Source organism: Rhamphochromis sp. 'chilingali' (genome assembly GCF_963969265.1).
Source record: "Rhamphochromis sp. 'chilingali' genome assembly, chromosome: 10".
In the NCBI taxonomy this organism is placed as follows: Eukaryota; Metazoa; Chordata; class Actinopteri; order Cichliformes; family Cichlidae; genus Rhamphochromis; species Rhamphochromis sp. 'chilingali'.
Genome location: NC_137937.1, coordinates 4,029,960 through 4,051,840, shown reverse-complemented (window position 1 = coordinate 4,051,840; position 21,881 = coordinate 4,029,960). Strand labels below are relative to the sequence as shown.

The 21,881-nt window shown below is 42.4% G+C and overlaps 1 protein-coding gene across 2 annotated transcripts; it reads left to right on the top strand.

The window, feature by feature from the left end:
* Positions 1–272: 272 nt before the first annotated feature.
* LOC308403786 (paxillin-like) lies at positions 273–21,728 on the top strand. 2 transcript variants are annotated; one of them, XM_080893530.1, is made up of 14 exons: positions 273–423; positions 13,723–13,931; positions 14,058–14,143; positions 14,249–14,388; positions 14,464–14,644; positions 15,478–15,592; positions 15,718–16,989; positions 17,774–18,040; positions 18,160–18,567; positions 18,695–18,856; positions 18,954–19,127; positions 19,204–19,285; positions 19,381–19,529; positions 19,629–21,728. In XM_080893530.1, the coding sequence occupies exons 1-14, from the start codon at positions 411–413 to the stop codon at positions 19,893–19,895; spliced, it is 3,525 nt and encodes a 1,174-aa protein (XP_080749656.1). In that variant the 5' UTR covers positions 273–410; the 3' UTR covers positions 19,896–21,728. The 2 variants fall into 2 exon arrangements, with proteins under 2 accessions (XP_080749656.1, XP_080749657.1); XM_080893531.1 differs by lacking the exons at positions 15,718–16,989; positions 17,774–18,040; positions 18,160–18,567.
* Positions 21,729–21,881: the final 153 nt, after the last annotated feature.

Here is a 21,881-nt window from a genome sequence, read left to right as displayed (position 1 = left end):
TGCAGTCTGATTTGTTGTGCCTTTCATGATTCTAATGGTATAAAGTTTATTCTTCTCTGAGGTTATGTGAACAGATATGCACTACATGATCTAGAAGGTTTATAAAAAAATCACGGTTGCTTATACAGCCATGACATTATTTGGATATTTGGAGATATTTATTTTAAACGTGTAATTCCGGTGTTTGGCCGCTAGATGTCCCTCATCACCGCCATTCAGTCGGCGCGCGCCCTGGAAAAGTACACACAGTGGTACACACAAACTGCCGCGCGTTCACGAGAGCCATCCTGACTGACCAACTTCCAGGGCAGCAGTGCTGGTGAAGTTTGAAGGGGAAAAGTCAGATTTCACAAACCATCCGGAAGGTCGCCAAACAAAAAACTGACGCAGTCCACAACTAGGCAGCAGCTATGGACGATTTAGGTAAGTTATGAGGTTTTTTTTTTCCCCCATATGTGGGTTTTCTGCCCCCAGTTTGGAGCGGATAGCAGGGTGGAGGAGTAGTCAACGTTACGAAGAGATTTTATGCTGGCTGTTTGTCCAATGTAGCTTTCTTATCCAGGGAAACTTGCGAATACCTGACAGAAATGTTACAGTGACGAGCGAAAGAGTGAATGTTGTACCGACTTGACTTTCTCCTCACACTGTTGTAAAATAAGCAGCCTAGTAGGTTAGCAGCTGGACATCGCTAGCCTTTAACTCTACCTACTTTTTAACTCTCCCTCTCCGAGGTGAAGCGAACGTCTCTGGCAATACCACGCCGCCCTGCTCGTCTAAATCAAGGTCTTTTTTATCAGTATGTGTGCCGGAGGGAGGAGTTATTTAATGACATTTTGACATTAAGCCTCAACATTACCTTCTCAACTTTTGCCCCAAGGCTACTCATTCCAGCTTTGAAGTGGTAGAGTCAACAGGCCTCCCTGTACAATGTGTGCTCAGCCCTGGCCTGGCTGACTTCTAGTGATCCTCCAGTGTGACAAACTTAACTTGCAGGGATGTATAATTACTTGGTATACTGGTACACTTTATCGTTTTATATCAAAAACTAAAAACTGAGGTATAGGAAGCGGAAAGATCAGGTCTGAAAACTGTTTGATTAGACATGTGCAAGTTGAGAAATGCTGTAAGAGTTGGACAATCAGTACATCTTTAGGGATCTCCTGATTGGGAAATTCTGTGCTGATACTGATAATGAGCTCATATTCAAACATGTGTTTATTTACCTAGCAAACAAACCTTCATCATAAGAAATAACTCTGTGCTGATGGAGACTTCAAACTGTCTTTAAACATTTGTCACACACCAGATCAAACTGGCCTCTACCATTAGGCCGATATCTTGATGTATCCCTGACAATTTTGCACAGGAAAATATACAACATGTTTGTTAATGGCCGAATGTCATTTTCTCTTAGCTGCTTCACATGTCTGTCATGACTCTTTGTGCATTTTCTGTTTTTGTTTTTTGTTGGGAGACACTGTCTCTTAATAGAGACTGTAACTTGTAGCTGAGGCTTTTTTCAGTGTCTGTTAATATAACTGTTATTTCTGGACTGGTGTGGCATCCCCTTGTATTACTAATTTGATCATCACAAGTCATGAAAAAACAGTGATGTCATCAGATAGCTTGTGGATGACTTTAACTGGTTAATTTTATTTCTTTTAATAATTTAATCAGTTTTATGAATCCTTTCATCGGTACTACAGGTTTTATCTGCCTTTTATCAACGCCAGTTCTCCTGACGTTACCAGCGTCATCTTTTTTTTTTTTTTCTTGTTCTACTTTGGCCCCACTTTTAACCTTTGACACGCAACGTCTGAGTTTCTAATTATGTTACACTTTTAGCAGCTGGCAGGTTTCTATATTTGCATTACTAATTCAGTACTTGTGAAAAACTTGTTTCACCAGTCAAATATCTGTAGGAATCTTCTGATCTCTGAAAGTAGACCAGCAGTGAAATGGATTTGCGAATTGTTTAAGTGGAGAGATGATGGGCCGCATTTCCCATTTGTCTGTTGTGAGAATACCTCAAGGAGCCATTAGACACTCTCGCTGCCTTATGAGGCTGAAAGGATTGATTGTTGGTTGAGAGGGAGCCTGTAGGCTCGCTGAAGGGCTGACGGAGGGGGCGAGGCTGCTGAGGAATTTCGACCATCACTTTCTGACACGGTCCAAGGCCGAAAACTCTCTGGGTCACGACTCGCCTCCTGTCGCTACTATCTGAGAGAGGGATGTTGGTTTCACACGTGTCTCATTAGAATATGGGTACCCTAGTAATTGCAGGCACTGTTTAAAAAATTTGACCTTTGGGGTCAATCGCAGTCATCCCACATCCTCCCTAAATACACAAAAACAAGTCAGTGTAAATATTTTTAAATATCACATCACTGAGGTTTACTCTACTGCTATTTACCTGCACCTGCAGGTCCTGATATTCAGGGTCACTGTTTGAATACTATGTTTGTGTATAGTGATCTGGTGTTGCTCACTGCTCGAGGTAGAGAATTCCATCAACAGATTGTAAGCATTCTTCCCATTTGTTCCTCTGAGTCAGATTTTTCCAGAGGACCTGCTTGATCTGTGAGTTAGCACAGATCATACAGCACAAACTAGAGATGGGATCACAACAACCATGAGGCCAAAGATTTCCCGGACTACACCCATAATGGAAAATGTTGTTTATACACCAGATGTAGATCCTTAAGGGGAGTTACAAATACATTAACAATGCAAAAGGCTGTGTGACGGGGGCGTAAACACACATAAACACCTGCCAGGGTGTTCATAGCCATCTCGGTTGTAATTACTGCTGGAGTAGGTGAATCAGGGGTCGTGTTTGGCCATGATAACAGACAAACACAGTCATACTGTTGTGGCTGGTTACCAGGTGGCAGCCAGGCTTAGCCTTCACTTCTGATGTGGCCGAGGGGGCGGCGACTCATGCAGATGTGGCTCTTAAACCACATGTGACGTAGTGTCCTCTCTGTTGGCTCTCTTGTGCTGCATTTCATGTTTGTGGGGTGTGTGCAGCTAACATTCAGCTCTCTGTGAATTCCTGACGATTGTGTGACATTCAGGCACACTGACCTCACTCAGTGAGCTGAAAACCCCCTGTTCCACCTCTGCATGTTAAGAATGCGCATACTGACCTAATACGCACGCATGCAGTATGCTCAATGGTCACAAACAAAGTGAGAATAATATTGAGTAACAGAATGTACTTTTTGCTTGCAGTTTCCCATTGAATGGTTTCTTTGTTAATTACTAGAGAATCAAACTGAAAGATTAGTGACTGGACACAGAAGGGAACTTCTCCTATATACTGCATTCTTGTTAAATATATTATTTTAACGTACAACAGAAACTATAATTCCAAGGGCCTAAAGGCAGCTTCTTCATTTTTAGACTTTGTTTTGCAAAATCTAGGGTCACTCCCCAAAGCTGTTAGTACTCATCATAGCTTTTTTGAATATATGTCCACTTACTCAAATTGAAACCAAACTAATGTTGGCAACCAGGATCACTAGGAGCCCTTTTGTTTGTTCGTCCACAGATAATGTCAGTATGTGTACACTCCCATATAAAACCTTGTTTTCTTAATCCAGGGCTGACCAAGTAAAACATTGACGCAGTTTCTTATGATTCTAATTTTCATTTACAGGTCCTTCTAGTAAAGCTTAATAATATTTAACTTTTAAAAAAACAACACTTTTTTTTAAAATTTCCGAGAGACCACTTCATCCCCTGTGTAAAGCTTTTCAATTCAGTTTTACTTTATTTACATAACGGCAAGTTACAACAGCAGTCACCTGAAGGAGCTTTATATTGTAAGATAAAGACCTACGGTGATACAAAGAAACCCCCAAATATCAAATGACTCCCTATGAGCAAGCGCTGGGAGACAGAGAGACGATCCAGCAGGACCAGGCTCTGGGAGGGGCAGCCATGTGCTGCGAGCACGTTCGTGGAGACGGGAGGAAGACGGGACCAAAGACGGACTTCTTGAGGCATCGCATCCTGAAATCCCAGCTTGTGCTGATTGATCAGTTCAGTCCTTGGAAAAACTGCAAGACTGGTTACATAATGTATAGGTCTTGAGGTTTTGTAGACATGACAAATAACTGTGTGATGTTACCTTGTCTACCATTTTTCATATGTAAGACCATGTGACGAAGGCCCCAGTCACACAGTCCACAACTGGTCAGTAGGTGAAGGATTCCTCTGAAGTGATTGATTGAATGACTGATTGATAATAGACAACTGAAGTAGGCAGCTGTAGAAACCAGGGATTCTACTGGTATTTCTCTGAAATCCACCTGAAGGATGCCTGCGTAATCCGCACCTTGCAAAAATAAAGTCACTGTTTGTAACAAGCCAAAGAGAGACTTATGAGAGAAGTTTCTCTGTTACACAGTGCACAACACTTTCTTGCAACGATGTTACTATTTTTGAAACTGCTTACTTCATTCCTCCACAAATTTGAGAACCAAGTTGAACTTCTTTAACCTTACTGTGGCGGTGGAGCAGTTTTCTTTGTTTTTGTGTGTGGTTTATTTTTCCTTTTGTTTTTTGTTTTTAAATGCACGGTCTATAGTTTAGCCATGTAGCTTAAGGTAATGCTTAAAAAAAAGCTAGTTGCGGTGAGGGTACCACAACAGTACTGAAGGTGACATGAAAATACAGGAACATACATCTAGTCCTTGCTTCACATTTTTCTCAATTACTCTGTGACCTCAGTAAACACTTTCCTGATGTCTTTGTGGCCTAATTGCCAGTTTCAAGTCATGTTGAATAAAAAAAAGAAGCCTAATGTGTTCATGATTAGAGTAAGAAAGGAGAATTATGCAGGATATGCTTATTGGCTCAGTGTGTGAGTTACATGTCCGTTCCCACTGAGCATGTGGTTTCACTGTCAGATCCAACTCATCACAACCTATTTCAAAACACACAAGATGGAGCTGACAAAAACACTCATTCAGAGGCTTCATAGCAGGACTTGACTTGACATCAAGTGACTGTTGACTTGTCTTCATTGGTGCCCCGTATAATCCAGAATCAAATTTGATTTTTCTTCTTTCCCAATGTTGCCAAGTGCTTGCTCATAGGGGGTCGTCAGATTGTTGGGGTTTTCTATATATTATTGTAGGGCCTTAACCTTCCAATGTAAAGTGACTTGAGGTTACTGTTGTTGTGATTTGGTGCTGTATAAAAAAATAGAATTGAATAAGTCACAGAGAGACAGCGGTTTTCTATAGGAAACCAAAGCTTTGGGTTTTGTAACTTTGAAGATCGTCTACATGCGTGAAAAGCCATGTGAAAACTTAAATGAAAGGGGAAAGCCCTCAGAGCATTATATGGCCACTTTAAAGGAAGGATAAACATTGGCTATCTTTGCAAAGAAGCTGCAGAGGAGAGGTGCTCTTTATTGCTTAAAGGCAGACTTTAAAAAAGTGGGAGCCACTCGGCTTCGTTTCGCAGACATAATGAGGGCCATGTGGTTGCTCTGTGGAATGAAACACAGCGACACCTTATAAGAATGCCTTTGGTAAACACACAGTAGTCCTGTAAGATTTACTGTAACAATAACTGTTGATCACCTTGAAGAGGAACGTCTTATTCTTGAGACAATCATAGGATGAGATGTGAGGCAGCTGTCTTAAATGTTTACAGCGTTTACGCAGCATACCAAAAACTCTTAGGTCTTTAGTGGTTTCTGTGTCCTAGTAATTCCACAGCAGAGTTAGTGTTACCAGACTAGCTATCATCACCCCTTGAGAGCTGCAAGGTTGGTGCATACCATCCCTAACCAGTGGGCTTGCCTGCTAGGCTAGAGAGAAGCTCCTGACTGTAAATCAGCCTTGTTCCCGAGCTCCACACCCATCCTGTTCTGGGTCTGGGGAAGAGCTGCGTGGCTGACCTCATCGCTTGGGCAACAGAGCCTGCCCCACATCCTCAGGAAACAGAGGAGAAAAACAATGAGCAGAGTCAGCACTGGGGGCAGCTGGGGGGCCTTCAGTCTGTGATCCTGCTGCTCGAACAGCCTTTCCACTATTAAATGCTGTTGTACGATACTGTTCTTTCCACTCACAGCAGCCTTCAGTCCCTTCCTCTTCCCTCCCTGCCATACTGTTTCCATGCCTTCACTGTTCCCCACTCTTGTAACTTCTCTCGGAGAATAATGCTGATTATTTTCCTAACAGGTCTGGGTAATGTAGTGGGATTCTGCTGTATTCTTCCAACATTACTGAAGCCGGGGACCTCCGGGGCATATCGGGGGTTTCCTGGCTTTGGAAAAAATGGGCCTTTTGGGGGTGGCAGCGCACCTAGGAATAATTGATCTGTCTATAGTAAAGGCAAAGAGCTTCTACTGCCTTATGTAAGGGAAGCGGGTGCATTTTTCTGTTATTCCTGCCTATGTGATCAACAAAAATGTATTTTCTACTTAAGTAAATGAAATCCCAGCTAAAAAAATATTACTGTCCTGTTGTTATTCCTTTGGGGGGAATAAGCTTGCTTATTCAGGGGTTAGCTGTCAGTAAGTCTCTGGAGAGGGGAATGTGTTTCCTTAAGCGGAGCAGGGAATCTCACTTCTTTTCTAAAGAGTAATTATGCTGTCATTACGTTTTGTTTTAGTCCATATTTTGTTACTAAGACTGGGTAACAAACACTGATACTCTGACGGTGACAAAATGATTTCCAGCTTTCTTGGTTCCAAACTAAGAGCTGCAGTCTGTAGTAAACATGCTGCCTTCAGCAAATGTCGACACATGAGTTTGAGAGCTGCTCAAACCTGATGAAGTGAAGAGGTGTTGGCAAAGAAGGAAAAGACGACGTGTAGCATAATAATAATGATGATGATGATGATAATTTGAGTTCTATAAATGCTGTGTCATTTATATACAAGCTTTTCTTGTATGAACTGATAAGATTATCAGTAAATTGTAGTCAATTTTCTTTATATCTCTGCTGGGACTCTTTTCTTTGAACTGCTATTTTTCTCCATTCAGTAGTTTTTCTTTAAAACTTGATCTTTTTTCTTTCTTTTTTTTTTGCACATTTCCTTTTTTCTCCACTTCTCCAGTGAGTGTCTGAGTTTCATGGTTTCATCGTCATCAGGGTTTTCCCTGCATGCAAAATCGTCACAATTGTACAGTTTGAAAACATGAACCTCTATATGCACAGTTTTAGGAATATGGTCCCAGATCAGGTGATGTGGAGACGCTTCACCTACTGAAGCTTAAACCAGAGTGTGTCAGAGTTTCACTAGTGTTTGTGATTTTAAAAAACTGATATGAGGCTCAGCTCAACAGTTCTGTCTCATGTAGACATTTAAAGTGAAATACATCATAACATTTAGAGTAACTTTACTGCTGTAATTATTACTTTTACAGCTAAGTTTAATTTAATTTTTTTTATTAGTTATAAATGTTATTAAAAAACTAGTGTGAATGAAACGGTAGTAGGATTATATTCATACACAAAAGCTGACTTGCAACTACAACTTGATTATATGGGAAGATGAGAAAACCACCAAGTGTACATATGAGGTTAAAGTAATATAATAATTACTTATTCACAAAAATTCAGTTGGAACAGGTGGTACACTTTCCATATTTAAATAATTGTTCACATTATGACACTTTCTTTTGTCCCAACTGTACATTCTTAGTGTTTAACTCAAAGCATTAAGCTCTGTTAGTTTGAAGCTTGGGTGACTGGTTTCAGTCGGTGTTTAAGAGGGACAAGACGGTCTTTCTTTGACCGTTCTTCTCATCCTACCCAATTACACTCTTATAGCACAAAAGGCTGCTCACTGACATGCAATTTATCTACATTCATGGCTATGAATGTGTCCTCAGTGACTGGGGTGTTACATCAGTCTCCACATGGTGCCATGTCATCTGATTTACTGGTCTGTGGGGAAGTTCTTTTATTTTGGTTTGGCGTTCCCTCCAAGAGGAGTGTCATCTTTCGGATATGGGATTGCTTGGCAGGATATTTTTAGATAGTAATCACCCTACAATGCTTTAGTCATTCTGATCCATTCATTCATCCATTGTCTGTTTGGGATCGTGTGTTGTACTGTATAGACAGGGTGCGAGCCCCTGCAAGGTTTGACCTTTATCTTTCCCCTGGTCCACTATTTAATCAAGTTTGCTTTTGGTCCATTTTCTTTCATTCTCACCCACATTCCCGCTCTGTGGTTTCTACACAGCCTTCCTTGTCTGTCTCGCTGGCATCTAACCCTCCACCCCCTCTCCGTGGCCCCTGCCTGTCTTGTTTGATATAAATATCATGTTGGGTTGGCCTGATGGGGTAGGGTTTCACCCTGGGATTGTGGCCAGTTCTGCTCTTTTGCTCCCTGGCTATAAACAGGTGAGCTGTAGACCTCAGCGGCCCATCACCATTGCCCACATGTTAATAGAAAACATTAGGCAGCCTTGGTTTCCACCCTGCACTGTACTCTGTGGGCAATGGGCAGTAGAAATTTTGACATCTCCCTTATCCTGGAATTCAAGGCATGCTGCAGTTAGTGGAATCCATCCTGTAATTGTCAACACATCATTTCATTTTCTGTACTGACAGATGGTGTTTTGTATCGGAGCACATTCTTCACAGGCTCACTACCTAGGATCCCGCAGCATTGAAGGAATGTCCTGCTTAAGTAGCTTTGATCACAAAGCGTCATTTAGATTCCAGTTGAGACTGGTTGGGTTTTTAAAATGAGTTTTCATTGGATTAGGGTGACTATATGCTCCTGTTCCTGAGCCACCTTCTCTGCCTGCGTCCCTGCCTGATCTGCTTGCTTTTTGCCAAGTGGACAGAGGAATGTGTGGAATTCCCCCTGCACCTTCACTCCCATCTGATAAACACAGCAGGACGATGGCATGGCTTTGGGTGGGTGGATAGGGGTGCAGACAAGACTGTACATGCGCCCACTGCCACAAGAATGTGTACAGTGTCCACATGACTTCAGTTGTTTGTTGAACATAATAAAGATTAGTTGGCACAGTGTGGCCGCAGTTGAATCCCCTGAAAGCGCTGCTGTTGGTTTAAATCAGCACATTGTACGAGTGAAGCAGTTGGTGCACGTTACACCTCTGTCCTGCTTTCTTTTCAGGTTGCACACTGGTGTATCGCTGCTTTAATCATTCTCATCTATTCAGAGACATGAAGCAGGCAAACCTAATACCTGCAGAGCAACAGGTAAAACACGATATGCTGTATAATAAATTGCCTGAGCCTCTTTCTTCTCCATCTTCTTTGTGAGAGAGGAGTAATGACATGGTTTAATCTTTAAACTGTTGGATGTCGAACCTGTTTCTGTATTCACTGTGAAACACAGCGTTTAAATCATAGCTCACGACTTTTGCAGACACCCTTTTAGATGACAGCTTCATTCTCCAGATCTTGCACAATGGACCATTGAGTCAGGATGCTGTTAGAGCAGAATTGGACTTTGTCCATTGTGGCTCCTACCCCCTGTCTGGAATGGAAAAGATTAGCCTGTTGCTTGGCTTACAGTGCATGTTTGGATTCTCGGTGTTTCTAACTCTTTGTGGACTTAAGTTTTCTGAGGCTGGCGAAGGCTTGTTGTCTGTCCTCATGACAGTCAATGCTGCCCTCGTCAGGGAAATGAGGAGCAGCAAGCAAGTTTAACTCCCATTTTCATTCTTTCTCCTTTTATGAGCTGCAGTAACAGACATCAGAGATGTGCTTACAGGCCACCCACTGAGAATGATGTGTGTGGATTACAGGCTGCTTAGTCAAAAGCCACAAAAGGATGTGTGATGGAAATTTTGGATTTTCTTTCCTAATGTCCTGTTTTCACTGTCAGAGCAAATTTAAGGTACTTTTCTTTTCCTCAGACATACTTTCTACTTCTACTCTGTAACATGTCAGATGGAAATATTGTTTACTTCCCTAGAATGATCTCACATCTATTGTTACTTATTGTTTACAAATTCAAGTTTTTAACCTAAAGCACATAAATGTTTCGTGTCAAAAATTCTTCTCTAGCAGTTTATATAAACTGTCAACTGTTTTTTGTAAATGTTTTAAATTACAGGCATCAGAATATTTACAAACCAAACAACAGATTAAAAGAGAAGATAAATAGTTGAGATTATTCTATAATATAAATAATTGTTAACTTGAATCTAAAACAGAATCATTCTGTCAGTCAGTTTACTAGGCAATCGTTTTTGCTCTGGTTTCTGGCTATACTGGTTTCACAGAATAACATATTATGAAAATTTGACCGGTATAATAAAATGTACATTTATGTTTAAGTACAGCTGCATGGAGGTTCTTACCTGCAGAACTCCATTCCCCTAGTGACTATCTGCTGGACTGTTTCCCTGGCTATGCACACAAACACATATGCAATGGAGAAAACATCAGACAGAAGTGATATGAAAACACTGGTCTGTGTCCATGGCCAAAAAGAAGAAAAAATGTGATTTATTGGGACTGATTGCTTGAGGATGTGTATAATAAATCTGATATCAAAGCAGCTTTATAAATAATGAAAGACATTCGATATGTTTGCCCATGTTCTGTAACACCATCTGTCTGTGTAGTTAGAGGAAGTCTGTGTCCCACTTATAGCGTTAATCCATAATGTTAAAAAAAAAACTTCTTCTTCTTCTTCTTTTGTTTTTTTTTTGTTTTTGTTTTTTTAAATAGCCATCATGACTTGTACTATCCAAAAAGTGTCTACATTATGGCAACGGCTATACCTATATTTTCTGACAGTAACCTGTGACCTACATGCAACCACACACATGCACTGAACTCTGTCATATGAAAGAAACACAAACTTATCAGATCTAGAGTAGCTATGATACGTTGCATATATGGATAGGAGCAGTCTAGCTGAGCTGCTGTGCCTATTTTTCCTTTATGGGTGTAACAAGTTTGGAACTGGGACCAAAATGACAACACGAGGAGCATGCTACTCAGGTGCAAACATTTAGCATAACCCCAGTTCTTTGAAAAGCAAATGAGGGTTGAAAGAGAACTGTGTATCATTAAGGCCCATGCATCATAATAATGGAGTTTATATGTTATCCAGTCTGTGACTAATCGATAGGTTTTTAAAAAATGAATGCTCCCTTGTAAAGAGCAATAGAGGTATTAACCAGCCTCAGGTTTTAGAGAATCGTTATACCCTGTAGTTTCCTGAAAAGATACTACTGTACTGATAATTGAACTAGTGTCACATTCAGAAAACAAACTCTGATGTATCAATATTGGCTTATCACAGTAAAATGTACTAAAATGTATTTCCTATTATGGATACTCTGTGTATATTTATCCTGGAGATCATGGTCCTGTGTCAGGCATACATGTGTAGTATCACCAGCTGGGAAAAGGAATAATAAGTGCAGAGTTGCTGTGAAAGGAGTTGTCTTATAAACTTGGCTCAGAGGGCCTGAGGCAGCATGGCTGCCCTCTCTGTCAAGGCTGTGAAGAACTTTCTAGGAATACATGGCCATAATTAGTAACCTAAGGCATTTATTTATTCATTTATTTTGATTTGAAAGGCTCTAAGCTGCTGCTTCATGAGAAATGTAGATCAGTACCTAAATGCGCTATATTTCACATGACTCACCTTTGTCCCAAAACACAGTTGTGGTATTCTTTTTTTAATCTAGCGGCTTTGTTTCATGAGTGACAAAGTCAACTTCAGTGAGACCTTGCTCAGCATGTCAGCACCAGGTGCAGATTATTTTGGGCTGGTCATGATATTTCAGCACATTTGCACAGACATGGGCTACTCACAGAGCTTCCCGCTTTAAATAGATTAGAGCTCCCATGTGGTTTATGTCAAACTTTTCAGGGCTTGTGGCAGTGTCTGTGGATTGAGGGCTGTGATGAAGGGTTGAGAGAGAGTATATATGAAATTTGAAAGATGGAGACAGGTGTGAGTTTTCTTTTTAGACCGCTCTGTTGCTAGAAGATGTACAAGATTTAAACTTTTGTCACACATTATTCTTGCTCTTGACCAAACACCTGTGAAGCTCAGATCTGTTGGTCATATTTTGTTATGACCAACAGATCTCTCTCAAAGTTCATTTCAGCGTTTGTGTTGAGATAAGAGGGCACTGAGAGGATACTGTTTGGCCCTTAAACCACTCCCCCATTAGACTGGCAGCCTGTTATCGCTTCACGCTGCTCACACTCACACATTGGCACCCACACAGTCACAGTCCTTCATGAAGGATATTACAGATACAGGTGGAAAGAATGTAAGTACAGATACTGAACTTTGTCAGGATTTCAAAACTATATGGTTGTGTTGCATGTATGCGTTTCTCTCTGTGTTTGTGTATTTTATGCTGGAGGTTTCTCCATTGACTTCATTCGGGATGAAGTTGGGATTTAGTGGTGGAATATTTTGAGAATTTGAATTATTTTGTAAAATATAAACTTTTAGGAAGTTTTCCAGAATGATATGTAATCAGATGAATCTTGTTTCTTAACTTCTTTAACATTTTTTTTTTTAACTTGTCAGCTCTCAAATACTTTAGAGTTAGATATTTTCCCTTTGGTTGCTCTAAACAGGCGCAAGTTTTAATCCTATCTCACCAGTGACTTGGTTTGATGTTAAGAGATTAAAATATAAACTCAGAAGAGGCAGGAAATAAAACTTAACAAATCCAAATCTAGAGAGCCAGTCTGTGCTAGACAGACAGGTGGTAAGAGCTCCCTGTTTCTTGGATATTTGGACAGTTTTCCATCCTGCCTTTCAAAGATATTATTCTTTGTAACAGGGCCAAGCCTCTGTAGTGTAACACTATGCAGCCAGGGATTGCGGTCTATTCTAGACATGCTGCAGATGGATGGATTGTGTGATGTAAGAGTCTATTTTGTTCCTGCGTTCCACCAAACACTCGCCAGGGTAACACTGTACCCCCTCAACCCTGGACCGGATTCAGAAACATTTTCTGTCTCTCTGCTTCTTTGTTTTATCAGTCTGTCTCATGAAGTTCACACTCAGGCTCTTGAAACTAAGACTAATCATAGACATGAACTGGATGCATGGCACACGGAGCTGACAGATCAAATGCATGGTTGCTCTCATTGACTTCAAGTTTGTATCTTAATGTGGACTGTGGGAAAAACACATTGCCAGTTTCTGGGGGATGTTTTATGATTTAGAAATTGGGTGTAGGTGTTGTAGTGTGCCATGCTGTGGTGGTCACATTTGGCCATGTACCCACCACAGCATGGATGACCTGTGAGGAGAAACCAGTTTTGTTAACAGGCTGGAATGAAGGGCTCAGACTCGCTGGCATTGTCTGTTACAGCCTGACGCCAACATCAGTAGTGACCTCAGAGCGCCCATCCATCCGTCTGTCCACCCATTTTGTTAACCAGTTATTCAGCAAGAGCTGCAAGGGCTTACAAGGATAACACACTATATCATCCACAGCTAAGGCCAGTATAAAATCACCGGTTACTCTGATATTCTCTGAGCTGTGGGAGGAAACCTACACAGACACTGGGAGATTATGTTTGCTCTTCACACAGAAGGGAGATCCCACTGAAGGTGTGATTGGTTTTTATGTTTGCAGGCTAAAACGTCTTGGAAAAAGACCTTTAGAATTTGTTTACCTTAGACAAATAGATCTATTCTGATTGTTGTTTTGGTTGGACAGATCATTTTTTATGTTCTCACTGTGCCTTGAAACATGAATGAATTGCATCTTTCAGACGCGTTGCTGGCAGACCTGGAATCTACTACATCCCACATCTCAAAGCGACCTGTATTCTTGCCCGACGAGACGCCCTACTCCATCCCTACAGGAGGACAGCCCTACCAAGATGTTACACTTCCACCTCCGGTCCCTCCTCCACCTTCAGCTGAAGCTCTGAACGGGTCCCTGAGAGATCAGCCTGATTCCCACCACTCCTCTCAGCAGGTAGATCTCTGCAATGTTTGTGATCTGATCTCACTTAGTATATCAGACTCTTCAAATGAGAAACAGTAAATGTTACATTAATTAAAAAAAAACCTCAGCAGTTACTGGTTGGTGTATTCTCTGCAGTCACTGGGTTCGGCACAGAAGAGCTCATGGTCAAGGGACAGTAGCAGTTCTCCATTATCTCACATTGAAGAGGACCACGTTTACAGGTAACTTCCACACACTCAGGATGTCGTGTATATAAACCTGATTGCGTCATCTGGCATTTTCTTTAACTTTTAGTTTCTTTCGGTAAGTTATCTCTGTCTCTTTAGTTTCCCAAACAAACAGAAGACATCAGATTCCTCTACAACAGCCATGACTTCTGCGTTGGGCAGTAATCTGTCAGAGCTTGACAGGCTTCTGCTGGAACTTAATGCTGTGCAACAGAGCTCCCCTTCATTTCCCACTACAGGTAGAGACAAAGGCTTCAGATTTATCGGTTCTAATGGGATTGAGCATCATTAGTTTCAATGTTATGTGTCCACAGAGGAGGCAGCTCCTCCCTTGCCATCCTGCAGCATCACTCACTACGAGAACGGCGGCACACCTGACATCTTGGTAAGCCCACCACCTCAGGAGAAACCAAAGAGGAATGGGAGGATGGAGGACGCCCGACCTACTGTGGAAAGTCTGCTGGATGAGCTGGAAGGCTCGGTGCCTTCACCCAGGTATCTCCACTACAGCTGGGGTCTAACTTGGCATTAAAGTCCCCTCTAATCAGTGTTGCAGACTTTGTTCCTTTTTGTTTTGTGTTTGATTCACTATACTAGTTCAGAGTTGGACACTAAAAACGGTCTTTATATTCTTCAGCAGAAAGTTTCTGAGACCTGGCAGAGTAGACCTGTGTGTTCATTTGCAGTTCTGTATTTTTATCCCTAGACTCTACTAGAATAGCTTTGCATGATTTGCAGATTAAATTAATCCTAATATATCTGATACAGAGTCTTTGTGTAGCCCCTTCAGTTCATCCACTGTCTCAAGATATTTGAGGGAGAGAACTAAAATGCGCTAAACTAAAATGACATTTTGTCATTGTGTAGGACTTAAGAGTAGAAAAAATATTTGCAGATGTTGGGCTCTTTTTTTGTGTGCAATTTCTCCCCTCATGCGACCTTATTGAAAAGGATTCCAGAAAAGTTCCACACAGGGAGGTATATATACTTAAAATGTATGTGAGAGTGTTGATATTGGGTCTGGTATGAGCAAATGGAAACATCTGAGGTTTCTGAATGTGTATTAGCATTTACAGCTTCTTAACAAATACATGCATTTTCCATGCGCAGTAAAAGATTAAGTAAGTTTACAGCAGCATTAAATGGTAGCTGTATTGCTTTGTGTGTGACAGCTGCCGTGGGGAGACTGAGACATTGTGGAGCAACACAGCACCTGTTTTGCTTTGATAATTAGAAATCATCAACTTACACAATTTTGAGCTTCACTATTAAAAACAAAAGTCAGTGTTTGCATGGATTTAATAATCACAATGACTTGTGTTTTCCAGCCCCCCCACTCGTCACAGTGACTTGGACACATCCTCTCAACAGCAGGCCAGAATTTCAGCTTCCTGTGCCACCAGAGAGCTCGATGAGTTGATGGCCTCTTTGTCTGACTTCAAGGTATGAGGGAGCATTGGAAAGGCTTTATTTAAACAACAAATCCCAAGCTTCTCCTGTCATGTTCTTCATGATTGCCTTCTTCTTCTTCTTCTTCTTCTCTCACTTGTGCTTCTCTGTTCCTCTAGCCTAGCTCTTTAGGCTCTCTGCTTGAACCAGCAGGAGCATCTTCCAGCTCTTGCCACACTCCAATGTCCTCTTCCATTTCCCCCATGGCTTCTCCTTCCTTGAGTCTGTCTCATCCGTCTGCCTGTGCCTCTCCTCTCTTCTCTTTACCTGCTGGGCTAGAGCTACATATAGATGAGGATGGAGGAGATGGTGGCATGTTGAGACCCCACCCTAGCCATCTCTCTCCACACAGTCCTACATCCTCATATTCTGCAACCAGTGAGCTAGACCTGGACTCTGTCATAGATGTCTCTGCCATCATGCTATCATCTCAAACCAAGTCTCTGCTAGTCCTCTCTCAGTCTGCTTCCTCGAACTCCAACCTGCTAAGAAGTAGCCCAAGTCCTTCCAATACCACTACCCCTTCACTTACCTCAGTTATCACTGTCCTGGATCACAAGTCCTCCAAGTCCCCAAGTCCATCTGTAGAACGGGTCTCACCCTCAGCTTCTGGAGGTAAATCCTCCTGTGCTCCTGAGAGTGTAAGCAAGGGTTCTCCTTGTTTTTATGATCTCGATGTCAGTTTCTCCTCTTCGTCTTTACCTACAACCCAAAACTTCACCCCTCAGGTCTCAGCCCCCTCACCCCTCCCCGTTTTTGTCTCTCTGTCTTCACCTTCAAAAACATCCTCACCATCTCCAGTCTCGCCACTAATAGTCTCTTCTCCAATGGCCTTTAATAACCACAACAGACAGTTGCTGGAGACACCACCTGCAACCCATACAACCACCAACTTCACTGTACAGCAACCCCCTGTGGTAGAGCCATCCCTGGATGAGGCACTAGACAAGCTTCTAGCAATGAGTTTTTCACAAAATCACACAATGGCAAATGTGGATGGACCTCAGCTGAAGAATGATGCAGAGTGTCTTGGCAGAGGAATGCAGGAGGTGCACGAGGAGCTCATCCTACCCTTGGACAGAAGCAGCGTCCAGCCAGACACTTTCACCAACACTTTTACAGACGATTCAGTGGACGGAGGCACAGATGGGAATGGAGACCTGGACTGGGCAGACGAAGAGCTGTCCATGTCCTTACATGACGGTCTGGATGGCACCATGACCCCTTACACTGAGAGGCTCTATACAGATGGCAGCATGACCCCACTGACAGAGGCCAGCTGGATGGATGAGTCCATGACCCCATCATCATGCCCCGGGACCCCTGACGTCACCCTGGACCTGCCCCTGCTTCAGACTCCCACTATAGACAGAGTCTCAGCGTCTGGACATGTACGCTTCGCCGGCCCTGCCTGATTTTAAAATGTTGTTTTGCTAGCTAATGAGACTGATGCGCCTTTAAATCCCAGCCTCTGCTGCAAGGGTTTATCTTGCATGTTTTTTGAAAAACTAAAACATGGCATCTAATATTTTATCTGCTATTTTGACCACTACTATGATCCTTACATCAGATACGATTATGATTGACTTGTTAGCTTTCAGTATCATCAGGGCTGTGATTGGCTTGAGCTCGATTCTTTTCATCCCTGTAAACAGACCTTGGAGGAGACGCGCCCAGTTACTTTAGCCAGGCAAATAAACCAGGCAGAAAAACGCTAAATTTTTAAGCTTTGATCGATATGTAGAAACTACATGTATTTATTTAGAAGAAAATGCCTTGTAAGGAAGAGGCTGAAGGAGTTGAAGCAAGCTAATTAATAGATTTTGCTTGGAAACTACTCTTACAACTAACCTGCTGTTTGGCAGCACCACCACTCTGCATGGCACCACTGCATTTGTGTGAAGGACCAAACTGAGACCTGATGTTTATGTGGCTGCTTGAGAAACTGAAGGATGAGAGTTAGATCATCGATAGCAGTGGCTTCTGCTGAAAGCATGCATGAAGTTCCTAATATGGGACTCCGAGCTCGTGACCACTGCTTTGCCGGCACGTCAGTGACTTGAAAACGGCTGGTGTGACTGACCTGCTGCCTCAGTGCTCTGCTGTAAGTGCTTGAGCTTGTAAATTGGAGTGGACATATGATAAGGTGTTCGCTCCCTCCCTCCCTGCTCTTAGATAAAATCAGTTATTAGGCGCACTAAGGAGACTCCCAATGTGCACCCCATGTACCGAGAGGCTCACCTGCGCAGGAAGATGGGACCCATCATTGTAAACAAGAACTCTTCCCAGGACCGTCTCATAGAAGAGCTTCAGGGTAAGCTTGGGATCGGCCGCTCAGAACGGAGGCGCAAACAGTCCGATGATTGGCTGACGGAGGGTGTCATCGTCACGTCCAAACCTCAGCGATATCGTCCCGATGGGGCGGGCAGTGAGGTCGACAAGGTTGGCTTCAGTGTGCTTGACAGTTTCCACAAATTCTCCTTTCGCAATTATTTCACTTTTTGTTTCCCTTTTCTGCACATTTCCTGTCTCCTTCCTTCTGTTTTTCCTCTTTTCTTCAGATCATAATTCCCCCCGAGTCTCCTGTCCCTGTGAGGAAGGTGCTGCCACCTCCCTCTCCCCCTACCCCTCGTCGCCCCCCTGTCATAGAAGAACCTAAGCGACCCCTCCCTGTACAGCACCCCCCTGTCCCAATACCACCCCCACCTCCTCCACCTCCTTCACCACCTCCACAACGTACCCACCACATTCACGAACCAGTTCCTGCTCCACCTCGGCAGTTCATAAAAGCCTCACCTCCACCGGCTCCAGTTCAGAACCCTTCTACGCCTAAACCAGAGCCGCCTCCTCCTGTCCTAAAAACCCCAACCCAGCCACCAACAGTGGACTCGGTTCCCCCAGTTGCACCCAAAGTCCTGGTCTCTGTAGGCTGCCAAACTGAGTATGACCCCATCTTCCCTCCAATGCAGGCATGAACCCCTCCCTCTTTTATTCCTTCTGTTTTTCACACTTATTTTAAAGTTAAGTAACCCTAAACTTAAATATTTTTGTTACATTTCAACAGTAAATAACTATTTTCATACTGAACCATTTCAGATTATGGCCCAAGGGAAGGGTGGTGTCTCCGGTGGACCCCCGACACAGGTCAACAAGCTGGACAACATGCTTGGCAGCCTGCAGTCTGACCTCAACAAACTGGGCGTGCAGACAGTCGCTAAAGGAGTTTGCGGAGCCTGCTGTAAGCCGATTGTGGGACAGGTGAGATGGTTCGGTTAAGGTAATCTTTTGTCTGTAACATAAATAGATGTTTTCTAATCATGCTTTGGATATCTGTTTTTTGTCAATTATTTTTTAGGTGGTGACCGCCATGGGCCGCACATGGCACCCCGAACACTTTGTGTGCACACACTGTCAAGAGGAAATCGGCTCCAGGAACTTTTTTGAACGTGAAGGACAGCCCTACTGTGAGAAGGATTACCACAATCTGTTCTCTCCGCGGTGCTACTACTGCAACGGGCCCATACTGGATGTGAGTCACTGCTCTCCACACATGTGGTCTCTGCTGTAGACGTGTCAGCCTATAAATGTCTTCAATGTCCATTCAGAAAGTTGTGACGGCGCTGGATAGGACATGGCATCCCGAACACTTCTTCTGCGCTCAGTGTGGCTCTTTCTTTGGCCCTGAGGGTAAAGTGATACAAGTATATGTTTTGAATCATACTGCTTAGCAGTTTCTCTCTACTTTAGAGTGGATATAATCTCTTGTCTCGTTCTACTTTCAGGTTTTCATGAAAAGGATGGAAAGGCATACTGCAGGAAAGATTACTTTGACATGTTTGCACCGAAATGCGGCGGCTGTGCCAGAGCCATTCTGGAAAATTACATCTCAGCTCTGAACTGTCTTTGGCATCCCGAGTGTTTTGTTTGCAGGGTTAGTGTTATGCTTTAGTCAGGAACTTTTCTATAATAGTTTGCATGCCTTGTAAGAAAAAGAGTACTAAAATAATAACGTGTGTGTGTGTTTCTGCAGGAGTGCTTCACCCCATTTGTGAATGGAAGCTTTTTTGAGCACGATGGCCAACCCTACTGTGAAGTGCACTACCACGAGCGCCGCGGCTCCCTCTGCTCCGGCTGCCAGAAGCCCATCACGGGGCGCTGCATCACAGCCATGTCCAAGAAGTTTCACCCGGAGCATTTTGTCTGTGCCTTCTGCCTGAAACAGCTCAACAAAGGCACCTTTAAAGAGCAAAACGACAAACCCTACTGCCACGGCTGCTTCATCAAGCTGTTCAGTTAGAGAGTTAGGGGGAACGTTTAACACTGGCACACTTGGGTCAGGGCTAAAATGAGAGTCTGAAGCATTTCTAGCACAGGGAGAGTGAGAACGGGTTTAGTTTGTATCGCAGGAAGCCGTCTCTGGATGATGGCGTTGGAAGTGTGTATGGGCTAAGTATGTGCATGTGGTTGAAGCGGTGTGCTGCTTCGGCCAGACTAAATGTTTTTCATGTCATTCAGAATTATTATTTTTTTTAGATTGACAGCAGTTTATTTGTGAAGCTTTTTATGTGTTGTGAGCGGGTGACTATATCGGATGAAGGTATATTCGGTCTTTAAAGGAAAATCTTTTTCCCCCCCTCCAAGACAGCAACTTTTCTCCCAGTCTACTTAGATGTGCTGAAACAAGCAGCTGTCTTGTTTGTTTTGAGTGTGTATGTATGTGTATGTGTGTAACCCTCAAATCGTTTTATTTTTTATCTTTTTAGAAGGTGATAAATTGTTACTAAGCACACTGAAACTCTGATCTATGAAATGCTCGGTGTGTGGTAAAGTTACTCACTGGTTGAGTGCGTCATTTTAGAAATCAAAACAATGAACATATGGCAGGGAACAGGTGACCTGTTGTTTTTACACAATATAAACTTTTTTTTAACAAATGATCAGGATAAAAGGCCTTTTACGTTCTCTCCTCCCTAGTATAAAGTCAGATAAGGAGCATCTTTATATAACTGATAGAGTTGTGTTTTATGGTGAAATGCATCTTTAGTGTCCCTTGACCAGAAACCCCTTTCTAGTATGTCATATTTTAATTAAAGGTGCATACTGTGTTACAAAGCAGTCAAGGGCAAACTGAGCATGGATTAATATTTGACTCAGCAGTCACTGCGGTGTTCACTCTTCATTACATGTGCTGCCAAATCATTCCTTTTGGTTCCTCTGAATTAAAGCGAGTCTAAAAGCAGTTTGTTGGATTTGCCTCGTACAGTAAAGTGAAGCTGCACAGAGATATTGGGGGTACAGTGTTTTTGTGCTACACTACCCTTACTGTTTCTGAGTACATCCTGAGAATTTTTGTTGTTGTTTTTTGTACATGTCCAATGCAGCTACATTGTAAGCATGTACATGTGTTTAATAACCACTCGTTAAAAGAAGGAAAGGGCTGCTTGGAAGGCATAGCGGAGATATTTGGATGTCTTTGCTGATATTACTGTATCGAGAAGCTGATGAATGTTTGTTTTTGAGAGAATGCAAACCGTACACACAATTTGCCTGTGATATTCCGATAACTATGCAACTGTGGATTAACAGCTTTGTATTTCAGCATCAGCATCTATTTCTTAGGCTGTCTGTGCCATTGTATCATGTCTAATAACACTGGCAAATTCAGCAAAAAATACTGAGAGCAGGTCAAGAGTCCGCTGTTCTGTTTTCATGTTATTAGTCTGTGAGTTTGTAAAAATGAGAGCCTGGTGGTCTGCTAGAATAACTGGTAGGACTAGGATGACTTGTCTCCCTCAGCGTCTGAGTAGCATCTACTGTATGACCACCAGGTTGGGGTTCTGTACATGGTTATTCATACACAGCAGACAGATTTGGCTTTTTGTCTTGTTCAGGGAATTCTAGAGCCTTAATTCTTTTTTTTTTTTCCTCACTGTATTTAAGATATCCTGTAACAGTCGTCTTTTCAAAATGACTTTCGTAGAGGTTATTTAACCAAAGCCATACCTTCTTTCAGTTTTTCTTGTCTGTTCACTTTGTTTTTTCTTTTCACTTTGAATGTCAATAGATACAAATAGTGAGATTCCTCTGTTCTAGCCTGATTATGCCAATAAATTCAGTTTTGGTATCAAAATGTCATCCAAGGGTCTAATTTATGCTAAGCTTTTACTTTGTGTGCAGCTGTTACCCTTAAGCTTTGCAATTTCCAATGCTATAATTTTATTCTCAGCTTCTAGAGAAGCTTTGCATGATTCACAGGTAAAAATGACCCTTATTTATCTTGGTA

Coding starts and splice junctions, on each gene's coding strand:
- LOC308403786 (XM_080893530.1), top strand. Junction 18,568..18,694: donor CCATCTTCCCTCCAATGCAG/GCATGAACCCCT, acceptor GAACCATTTCAG/ATTATGGCCCAAGGGAAGGG. Junction 19,530..19,628: donor CCGAGTGTTTTGTTTGCAGG/GTTAGTGTTATG, acceptor GTGTTTCTGCAG/GAGTGCTTCACCCCATTTGT.